At 35.4% G+C, this 11802-nt stretch overlaps 2 protein-coding genes across 4 annotated transcripts in view; both read right to left on the bottom strand.

The window, feature by feature from the left end:
• Window positions 1-11802, bottom strand: part of LOC134847922 (chromobox protein homolog 3-like) — a 359550-nt gene that overhangs the window by 89849 nt on the left and 257899 nt on the right. The gene's annotated exons all lie outside the window — the stretch shown is intronic.
• The window catches only part of LOC134847921 (sodium-coupled neutral amino acid transporter 7-like), a 33124-nt gene that overhangs the window by 2923 nt on the left and 18399 nt on the right, over window positions 1-11802 (bottom strand). For all 3 annotated transcript variants that reach the window (XM_063865211.1, XM_063865210.1, XM_063865209.1), the window contains 7 exons: window positions 11295-11598; window positions 5178-5376; window positions 2518-2761; window positions 2139-2196; window positions 1614-1760; window positions 850-965; window positions 253-458 (listed from right to left, as the gene is read on the bottom strand). In XM_063865211.1, the coding sequence (XP_063721281.1) occupies window positions 253-458; window positions 850-965; window positions 1614-1760; window positions 2139-2196; window positions 2518-2761; window positions 5178-5376; window positions 11295-11598 (1274 nt within the window). The remainder of the gene's footprint in view (window positions 1-252; window positions 459-849; window positions 966-1613; window positions 1761-2138; window positions 2197-2517; window positions 2762-5177; window positions 5377-11294; window positions 11599-11802) is intronic.

Raw genomic sequence — 11802 nt, 5'->3', positions numbered from 1 at the left:
AAAAAAATCAAAAAATATTAAAATCTCAAATGTCTCAAAAATAGGCTGCATAGCCGATATATTACAACCCTAAACCAAAGTAAAATAAATCATAGATTGTTATACTTATTCTCGTTTTTATTTCATTTTGTATTCAAATGGAAGTCACTGCTTTGTTTCAAAGACTTTTGCTTCTCCAGAGAAAGATAAATGACACGCAAAAACTGCATGAATGTCTCAATAAAGAGGGTTGAAGCCGTGCGAACAAAGTACCTGGGAACACGAAGTAGAAGAATACGGCGACTGATCCGGCGAAGTTCATGGCCACTCCAATATTGGGGATGAAGAGACCGAGGACTAGCGTCAGGAGGTACCAACAGGTGGCCTCAATTATCCTCCTACGAGTGGACCAGGCCATAGGGTCATAGCTAGTGTCAAACAGTTTACGCACACCGGTGTACATCGGGTCGAACGCGTTCCTAGAACACAGCAACACTCTTTCAGATATTGTTATCAATTTTTATCGAAACGCTTTAAAAATTTGTTAAGACCATAAGTAGTCAAAAAAGTCGTTAATATCGTTTTCCAAATATATTTTCTAAATTTGCTAGAAAGTATATTGGATTTTAAATAGATTTCACACAATCGTAGATAATAAATCTTTTATATAAATTTATGCTCCAATATTTGAGCTAAAATGATAAAAGCTGAGTTATTAGTTTATAGCAATTATCGGCCAGCCCAATTTTGGCATGTTTACTATTATGCCCTTTTTGATATACTTACTATGTTTACTTGATGCCCCCCTGTTTTTTGAATTGATGCCTACTTTAATCCTATTCCAAGTGACCAACAGAATATATGACTCACCTTGCGACGTAGAACACGACGGGGTAAGTCATCATTACCGACGCCATCACTCCGATTTGCCCGATGAAGATGAGTGTCTCGTCTGGGTTGTAAGCCTTCAGAATGTTACTCGTAATCTAGGCAAGGTCAAGCTTAAATTAGTCTAAATCAAATCAAGGTTCAATCAAGGTCAGAGAGCTTTTAACTTTCAAACACCATGATAGAGACGCGAAGAAAATGGATCTACTTAACAAACCCCCATCCTATGGTATCTGCTAAAGAATCTCTCCCCCTTTAATTAAAAGCAGCAAATTTGCACTAGAGCGTTCTATTGAGAATACTTATTTTGCTGCTTTCTGATTGGTTCAATAATCGACAAACTTAATCCACTAAGCAATTTCCCCCAGTTCTTGAAAGGGAGAGATTGTTAAGTAGACCCTAGAAAATTTCAAAACCACGATAACGCGGCGAATCAAATATTGAGGCCGGCTCACTTTAGCTTTTTGAATATTACTTGATATAAAAACAAGCCAGTACAGCCACGCTGAATACGTTTTCCTGGTCTTTTCTGTGATACAGTCCAGAACTGATGTTTTTGCTATTTTTTAAAGTACGATGGTAATGCTCGAATTTGATTGGTTGAATATGTTTCTTGCTAATCCAAATCTGGATTTTCATTCAAACAAAAGCTCAAATAAAAATTTGGTAATTTTGAGCCGTATAACAAAAAAGACACCGTCTTTCCAGTCTCGCTTTCGAGTCTAAATGAAATGAACTTTGCTGACCCTGGTTCCATGTGTGAGATAACCGAAGAGTGCAGTTGGCAGATAGACCACTGTGCAGATGAGGATGGTGCCAGAAGTGATCTGCAGCCACGTGGCGGATGTCTTCTTCTTTAGGTTCGCATACACTGGGGGCGCATTCGTCATACACTAGAGTTACACACAATAGTATAAGCTAATTTAATACCCTTTTGTAGCATTCCGAACTAGTAGACCAAAATTATCATTAACCGAATGACAATAGAGAAAGAAATGCAGAAAAAACTGAAATCCGGTACATTAGCGTATTTAAGATTCTTAACTTTAAACTTGAGTTTAACTCATTTGCCGGCTCAAACAGCAAAAACTGATGTTTTTGCTGTTTTAGTATGATGGTAATGCTCGAATATGATTGGTTGAATATGTTTCTAGCTAATCTAAATCTTAGCAAATTTTCGCTCATTTTGACAGCTTCCGCTTTGATGATCTATATGAAATGATACAATTGCCATCCCTGGTTTTGAAAGTAAGTTAACTTTTATATCGAACCTGGTATCCGAACAGAATGGTTGGAAAAGCGTTGAAGGCTGAGTACCAGTTATCGGGTCTAGAAAAAAAGAAAACTCTTTATTCAAAACATATTTGATCCTCGCCCGTTATCAATTCAAACTAATACAAAGCCTTAGAGAAAATTACGACAGTTGCAATCCATCATAAGAGAAATTAATCGAATCTAATGGAATCATTTTAGATTTTAAATTTCTATAATTCTCGGTTCTCTAAGATCCCTTTACATCTCTCCTATAATCTTCTTTGTCTTATGAAAGGAGCAACTGAAAGAGAATTTCTTTTTATAAAACTCCTCAAAAACAATTTTTTAGGGGCTGGAATTTTTTTGATTAAAATCCCATCTTAGTTTACAACTCACTGGTAATTCAGTTCCACTTTATCATGCACTTCCTCTCCGTCTAAGAAGTACTTGATGACTACTGCGATCATCAGGTAGATCATACTCCCCACACTAATTAGAGACGGGTACTTGAGGAAGTCGACCTTTTTCACTAGCAGGAGGGGATAGACGCAAATGACGGTGGCGAGGAAGATGGTGAGTTTGCGGTTGAAGAACCAAGGGTCACTGCAGAAATACTCTGGACCAGTTGTCCGGATGAAGACTAAAGAGGCAAAATAAGAGGAAACAAGTGCTCATCATTGGATGAATTTTTTTCGCTGATTTTGACAGTTTCCACTTTGATGATCTATATGGAATGATACAAAAAATCCAGTTTCAACTTTTTTTAAATAACCTTAAAAGAAACTTCAAACTTTTCAACAAACTTTTTTAAATAACTCTACAAATTTTTTTTAACAATTGCGATACAATTAAAACATTGAATTAACAAAGTCACTTTTTGAGAAATTAAACTGAAAAAGCTACTTGAAAAAGTCGGAAAAAACTTTAAATCTACAACAATTTTATACTTGTGTCTCAGATTAGGCTCATAAACAGCCTCAGCAAGCATAGAGAATCAATGACCGAGCGGCAAATAAGGCAAAAAGTTCGGTCGACCCTCATTAAGCCAAAAACGAAACAAAGATCATAAAAAAAATTCCAGCTATAAAAATTTTTAGATCAAAACTTTTACAAACCATCCCTCCAGGAGCATGCAAAATTTAAAAAAAAACTAGCCAGTGAAAAACTAAGCAACATCAGTTGACTAAGCCGACATAAGATAGGGTAGGCTGTAAAAAGTGGGGACGGGGAAAAAGAGACAAGGAGTTTATGCAGGCACGCGGAGGAGTAAACAGATTTTCGATCGGTACCACCTTTTTGCATATTGGAAAATTAGTCTTAAACCAAATCCCAAACATTTTCATAATACATGTTTTTATCAAACAAGAACAAACTGAGCATGCTAAGCTGCAGAAAAATTGAGCAGCAGAAAGTGTATGAAAAATTATTTACGGGAAAAAAGTCTAGGTCCCGATTAATAGTCATTTGCTCTCGCAAGTGAAATTACTATCATATTCGAGGTCAAGACCAAACTTAATCTACATTAAAGCTAACAACTATATCTGTAAATTTAAATTAAGTATCAACTATTAACAATGAGACGCTCAACATACCACTCATCTATCAAGACGGTGTCAGGACTATTTGCCCCAAGTCAATTGGCCCTATGCCAACTTGTCCTATACTAACTTGCCCTACATGGCAACTTGTCCTATGCCAACTTGCCCCACATGACATTTTGTCCTATACCGTTTTGTCCCATACTTAACACTTTTAATTGATTCTTTGATGTTCAAATTGAGGACCAGCAAGTGCTAATCTACACTGGACTCGTACTGAGATAACAAAAGACTCTAATCGTACAGGGTCCAAATTTTGAGAGCTGATAAAGGCCAATACTGCAATAATTTTGCTCTTTCCCTCACCCCGCCCCCTTTTCTGGGTTACCCAGTATAGGGGGGTTTTAGGGGCGCGGCAGTACCTGCGGTTTTCCGTTTCATTGATTTCAAACTAAAATATTTTGACTTCTTCAAGTTTTGAACTCTTGACTTCTTGATTAAGAGTGTTGTGCACTATTAACTATGCTATAGGAGCTTACAAGAACTGCAATTAATCTTTTGAAATGTTAAACTCCACATGGAAATTGCATTGGCATTTGCCGCTTTCATTTTGTTCATGCATGCTTTCAACTCATTTTGATTCAGCACATGTTTTAATGATTCCGCATTTTGTTTCAAACTTAATTGTTCAACAAAAATATCTTTCATCTTTATGCCGACATTATGTTCGACGAGGATATCAAAGAATCTGGGGCAAGTTTCAGTTTTTATTATCTGGTACAAGACGGCATTGGACAAGTTGTCATCTGGGGCAAGTTGGAATCGGACAAGTTGGGCTGGGACATGTTGACTTGGGGCCAACCATCAAGACCCCGAACATGCAAGTCATTCGATTGATTCTCTTCGCATTGACGCTTTCGCTCGTTTTTAGGGCATCAAAATGGCTTTTCAAGCTCCTGTCGAATCCCAAAAAGAAGCTAAATTACTATATTTTCTGCACAACATGCTGCTGCTACGTAGCATTATGGACTGTATAAAGCTAGTGAACAGGTCAAAAAAATTGCTGAATGTGGATAACTATCACTGGAATTATCATGAAAAAAAGACCTTAAAGAAACGCTAGCAAACGGAGAGGTAATGGTGATCTACTAGTCAGTACTAAATATACTGGAGGAAAAAGAGCCAATATACTTAATTGTCATCAGTTAACTTCTGTATATTTGGCGGATAATCAACAAACCGCCATGTCTACAAACCGCCATATCTTGACGTCGAAATTGCATCAGAATAATGTAAATTACATCAGAATTACGTAATAATTGCATAACAACCATGAAAATATGTTGCTATGTTGCAAAACAATGTTAATTTTCGGTTTGTTGGAATAGTAATTTTATTTTCGGTTTGTTGGCCCTTCGGCTTGTTGGCCTACCACCGTTTATTTTCTGTTTGAAAGCAATATATTAACTTGGCAAAATAGTCTAAATTTATAACATTAATCGTAATAGGTTTACTAACTCAGTTCCAGCTGGTCCCCTATGATGACGAAATACATAGTGCAGGCTGCTAGGTTGGCTACTACAAGGCAGAGTTGGAGGAGGAGTTCTGCCACCCACCCCAGCAGTTCCCGCCCCATTTCATGGAACTCACTGGAGCGACAGAGGCCACAGACGTAGCCACAGATGAGTAAGGAGAGTGAGCACAGACACGCACATACCTGCAACAAACAAACCAATTGAACGCATTCTTTATTAATTATGGTTTTCGAAAACTTGACTTCGAATGTTGAGTGTTGATGAAATCAAGTAGACCGTAAAACAATCTGAACCTTTAAAAAAAAAATTCAACGTTCGAGTTTCAAAAAATACCTTTATCATCTTCGAGATCATGTAACAACAAGAACCTTCTATGCTTGGCTTTTTTGAGAGAAAACCAACTCAAATATTAGAATAAAGTTTTGATACGATATGTCAATCACATTTGCACGCGCCACTTGCACTCTAGTTGGAAAAAAGTAGTCACCTAAAACAATACATTGTAAAAAAAGAATGAGATAAGATATGTGGCTTTATTTGAATTTGAAGGAATTTGAACAAAAAACATAGCCAACAGACAGTTCGAAAATTGAATTGCTAACTATTCAGAATATTCAACATTTAAATTTTATTTTGATAGCTTCAACTGTTGAGCAAAAGCTATTCAAATCAAGGTGATTTGATAGCTGAGGTCAGCTCACAAAAAATGAATATTCTCAAGCCAAAAAGTTCAATTTGAGTTGGTTGGGAAAACTTGAAGCATATGAAAAAAAATGAAGAATTAAATTTGTTCAGAGGATTTGTTCGAAGGACTCATCGAAGCATTAACAATTAAAAAGACGATTGGAGACTTTTCAAGATGAACAAGATGAAAGTTTTCAAAGACGTTTCAAGATGATAGTTTAAAATTTTGCATTTGTTTTGATGGTTCAATTAGGTTCACAAAACGTTTTTGAAGCAATACATTCAATTGTGATATTTTAGGGCAAGCTATTTAAATAGATATATTTTATGCAAAAAAAAAAACAGATTTTTCCAACCAAGCTATTCAACGGATGAAATATTGACAGATCACAAAAGTATTGACGACTTGCAAAATCGCAAAAAACAGTATGCAGGAACTTCTCTTTTCATATTTTACACAGAGGTGAAGTTGCACTTCGCATACACAAGTAAAAATATGACCGATAGCGCTACTGGGAAAAACTGAATGAGTAAATCTTCGAGTCTATAAAATTTTTTAAGTGACGCACGCCAATTATGACGCATTAGCAGTACCAGTAAAGTTGGAAAAAAATTTAACAACTAACCCCCTCAATCTATAGAGCGGTAATAACATGAAAAAAATAAATGTTATAAAAATAAAATGAATTTTTTTAATTTGAGATTTTTAGTGAAAATCATGCCCCCCTACGCCATATAAAAAACAAAGTGATAAGTTTCACTCCAATTAACAAAACAATTATGGCGAATAAGCTTCCTTCAACCAATTTGGAACAATTTCTAAGACGGATTAAATCTCCGCTTACGCGTTAATAGCGCGAAATACAACGCGCGTTAATTATCCCAAATTAGCCAAAATGGCAATTTTAAACCCCCATAGCTTTACGAAAAAAAATCACAGCTAAAATATCTTTCCAAATTTAAGCTCAAGACAACATACCTTTTGAATGATATTTTAAAAATCCCGTCAAAAATAGCTAGTTAAAAAGTCGAAACTTGTCTGAAGAAAAAACCACCCCAAACAAATATTCCGTTACTTTCGTGACGAAAGTCGGAACGATAATAACAATTGTCTCTGTTAAAATCTTTAGCATTGGATGTACTTAACAGCTGGTTATTGATCAAAATGAACACTTTCAAAATGAACACATTTTATCGCAACAATATTTGCGTCGCAACAACATTTGCGACTTAGGTTGGAGGAAAAAAAAGATAGTTCATACTATAACACAAGCTTTGCTTGTGTAAATATGAAAAATTAAAGATGAAGGTTTTCCAGCCATTCAATCAAAACATTTCAACTTGTTTCAAATACCATTATTTCGCAGTAGATTTTTTTGTAAATCAATCAGTTTAACAGATGGAGGATTAAATGATATTAAATTAATTTTCAAGGTTTGAATTGATAACTCAGAAGCCTCAAATTCTTCAAAAAAGCAAAGTAAGTAAGTAAGTAAGGACAAATCTCGAATGACTTTTGAAGGAATGATATGATATGAAAAACAAGTTTGTTAGCAAGCAAATCCAACTTAACATTTTCAGTGGTTTGATTTTTTTTTCGGTTTGAACAAAACATAGCATGCAACGCTTAACAGCGACATAATTCATGTTTTCAAAAAATTTATATAAGATTAAGTGCAATGCAAGCATTATCTGACCTTTATCATACATAAAAGCCCACTTGACACGTTAAGACAGGTCTGACCGGATTCAAATTCATTACGATTGTCGTATCACGCAACAAAAAAGGTAACTACGTCAAAATAATATATAAACTAACAATTTAAGCCGAATTTAGGTTTATAGCAAAAAAAGCAAGAAGGAAACCCAAATAAAATATACAAAATCAGGGCTAATAATTTTACAATATACAGAAGTAAATCAAAAACTATGCATAAACCATGAAAATTGCTGATAGAACAAGAAAATTCCCCCATTCTGCATCTAAGCCGACAAAATATAAGCATACAAACGAAAGTCCGACGACAATTCATTTTTTTTTGGAAAAAAATTCCAATTACATAATAAAAAAAATTAACAAGGTCTGGCCGGGACTCGAACCCTACACCTCGTTACCTCTGGGCCAAGTGGTAACGAAACTGGAAGTTGTTAAGTTTCAACACAGAGGCAAAGCTGCAACTTCGCAAACACGAGCGAGAAAGCGACAAACATACTGAGCTTTAGAATGCGCAAAAACTCAATTTTGATTTTACTTTTTTTTCGGAAAGTATTTGACTCAAAGCAACCACACTAATTTGTAATAAATTAGAATGTAAAAAACCAAATTGCGTATGATTTTAGCATCCCAGAACCTCGCGGAGTATATCGAAGGAAAAACTCTGAGACGGGATTTTAATTATACTGTTGTATGAAACAAATAGCTTTTTTCGGTTCAATTGATGAAATAAGAAAAAGCATAAACTATGTGAACTAATTGCTAATGCGCTTTGTTATTGGTCCCACTTTCGAAGAAAACGGAATATTTATGCTCGGTGAGGTTTTTTCATTCAGTCAATTTTCACCGATCGAAATAAAAATTTTCAACTATTTTTTTATACACCATTGAAGATATCGACTTCCTAAGTTAAAATGTAAAAAGATATTTCACCTCCGATAATTTTTTGTAAAGTTCTGGGGGTTTGAAAATTGCCAAATTTGCCATGTTGTGGACTAAATTATACGCGTTTTGAAGACTTCATTCATAATGCTGAGAGCGTAACGCAAATTATTTATGCGTGGCGAATTATCCCGCACAACAAAATCGTTCCAAATTGAACTGAGGCTAGCTAATTGGTCGTATTAATTTCGTACGATTCAAAATTTTACACTTTGGTATTGTCCAAAATGTATAGGTTTTCAATACTATCTTTTCCTAAAAACTATTCGATATGAATTAAGGGACAGTCGGAACATTCAAGGCTTTTACCTGATATACGAGCAGTATTGTTTTCATTACTAATCAAATGACAAAACATGGGATTATAATGCCAATGCAGCCAACTTATTCAACAATGTCACGAAAAGTATTCCGATTTAATCACAAGTGTTGCAAGTTGATTTTGAAGACTGTAATCAATTCTCAAAACGTCATTTTTCTTGACAACCAATGCAAACAAAGAAACTCAGTGATACTTCTTATTTTGAAGGCCCTAATTCGCAAAACATGAAGTTTTCAGACATCGAAAAATCAAATTAGATGATCTAAGAAGTATAACATCTTTTAAGCAAAGCATTATTTCCAGTCAAATGATTTCTGTTCACGCTGCTGAGTACAATATAAATTTTACAAAGACAACTATACATCTGTGACTACAATCTAGATAATAGTCGGAGTTTGAGAGGACAATACTAACGATAATCCTTTATAGAAAGACATTTAGGCACGTTTTTTTTAGGTCACGCTTAGATCTTCTCAGTAATTATTGACATTGAAGAAGCCGATACAAGATTAAAATTCCTCTAATTACGCTTTATTTGAGCTAGAAATTAAAGCGTGCTTCAATCACAGCTTCGTGATGAAATTCGTCTGATGAAAAAAAACGACTCATGCACGATTTATACAACTTTCGATTCATACGCCTCCCTTCGATAGTGACCCGTTGGGTGCATAAGTAGTTCAATTTTCAGCGAATCATCATCAGAACTCAGCATCTGGCATGTCGCCGTAGATCATAAAAGTTTCCGTTTGTTTGAAGGGATAAGTTTGTTCACATGGTTAGTTTAGGATGGAGGATTGGTCACATGTTCTGCAAATTGGTCACATGTAACGAAGTAATTTTCGCAGCATGTTTTCAAAACTCGTGATCTAAATCTGACTAGCTTCTTGTAGAAGACAATGTCCTTTTCAAGTTAGAGGTGAAAACAAAGCATAGCAGCAATCAAGTAGTACAAAATGAAACTTACTATTTTCTATGCAAGCGCAGCAGTGTTTACTTGATTCTTTACTATTCATTCACTACTTCAAAGTCGAACGAGACATAAAACGGCGTTCATTCATCGCGGCACATGATTTTTATGGCCCGACTAGTTAAACTAACTAAATAGTAAATGAATTTTGTAATCCATCCAGGCTGTAGATGATACAAGCGAAGATATCTCAGTGACAAACTTTGGTGACTAACCAGGCCAAGCAAACTACAAAAATGATTGAGACCAGCAAAAATTCGAAAATCAGACATATTTTGAAAACTTGTCTATATTTGAAGCAATTTATTTGAAGCAATTTAGTTCTATTATTGTTGACGCAGTAAATTCGACTGGGTAAAAAAGTTTGCTACCTGTCATTTATGTCTCACTGTTTAATGTTACGTTTGCGAGATCAAAAACTACAAAAGCTAAATATGGACCGTTAATGCTCTTTGATTTTAAAGAATCTTTTATGATTGGCCCTTTTTTCATAAAATAAACCAATTTGGAGAAAACTGGGTAAGAGGTAGTTTCTTTTTTCCGCAGGAAAATGCTTTATTCTGAAAATGGAGGCTCATTTTTGATACGAAAAGTCATGCATATTTTTTCGCGACACTAGCACTTTTTTCATTGGAGAGTTTTTTAGCTTTCATTTGCCAAAGGTTTTTTAAATGAACTTAGGAAGAAATCAGAAGTCAAACAGCAAAAAATTTATTTGAGTAAGAGTCACATTTGATCAATTTTCTTTTAAAAAAACGGAAACACAACACGACGTAAATAAATGTCTTCACTTCGTTCTATGATATTTAAATGTGACAAATATTTTTACCTCTTTAAGATTCAGACTTGCGTGCGTGCGTGCCTACTGGTTTTTGGGTGCAACATAACAGGTTACCATTGCAGGGCCCACTAAAATTGTTCAGTTGCTCGATATTGAAAAAAAAATAGCAGCGATAATAAGAGTAACATGCAGAACCAATCATTCCATTTGATGAGTTCAAGTTGATAGATACATCATCGTAGCATAATACCAGTTCTTCGTTACCTTCATTTCCCGTTAGCCACATTCAGGGTGTCACCAAGCTGAGAAAAAAACCAAAAAAAAAATTAGTGCCCACAAGCAAAAGTACCGCCAATCTGTAGCAAAAGAACGAATCGCAAATTTTTGTTAGAAAACCGAACCAACAAAAATGGGGCCTGCGTTCTAAGGTTAATAAAAACGGAAACGGGCACTATTGTCAAGGCTTGCATGCAACCTGAAGCACTATTAAAAAGAATTAGTATGATACTACAATATCACCCAAAACTTTTCAGGAAAAAACTGTTCATTTAGTCCCTAAAACAACCACAATAACTGAGGTTTGCATGCTGAAGCATTACTAAAACGCTGTAAAAACGTCAAAGCACTTAAGCGTCTCACAAGTTCCTTGGAAAACAAACAATCAACCGACAAATGAAAGGAACAACTTACAAAGATCATGATCACTCCTACGTACAATCCTCCCGCCTCCTTGAACGCGTGTGCGAAGGCCAGAGCACCACATCCTATAGCCGCATTTGATACTATGAAAGTGCCTCCAAGTGCTGTTGTTGTGCCGTCGATTCCTTCGCGTGTGGGAATGTTGTCTTTTTTGATGTCAGATTCGTAGTCGTAAGACTCCTTGTTGTCAATTGGTCCGCTTGGTGGCTGGTGGTACTCTTCAATTGCCGATCCATTCGGGGCAGTTTCTATATGATTACTATGGCGTCCGTTTGATGCAACGCCATTTGACTTGCTTCAAAAACAACACACTTCAGATTCAATAGGAAGAGTTTTTTATGCTTGATTCAAAACAACACATTTCTTCTTCAGATTTAATACGAAAAACTGGTGATGCTCAATAATAATAGAAATTAAATACAAAAATATGGCTTTCCTTAAATTGTTTTTCATTTAAATTGATGCGTTTATATTAAAAATTTTCAATCAAATTTTTTTG

This window comes from Symsagittifera roscoffensis, chromosome 6 (genome assembly GCF_963678635.1).
Source record: "Symsagittifera roscoffensis chromosome 6, txSymRosc1.1, whole genome shotgun sequence".
Lineage (NCBI taxonomy): Eukaryota > Metazoa > Xenacoelomorpha > Acoela > Convolutidae > Symsagittifera > Symsagittifera roscoffensis.
The sequence above is the reverse complement of the archived record's forward strand: the minus strand, read 5'-3'. Positions and strand labels throughout refer to the sequence as shown.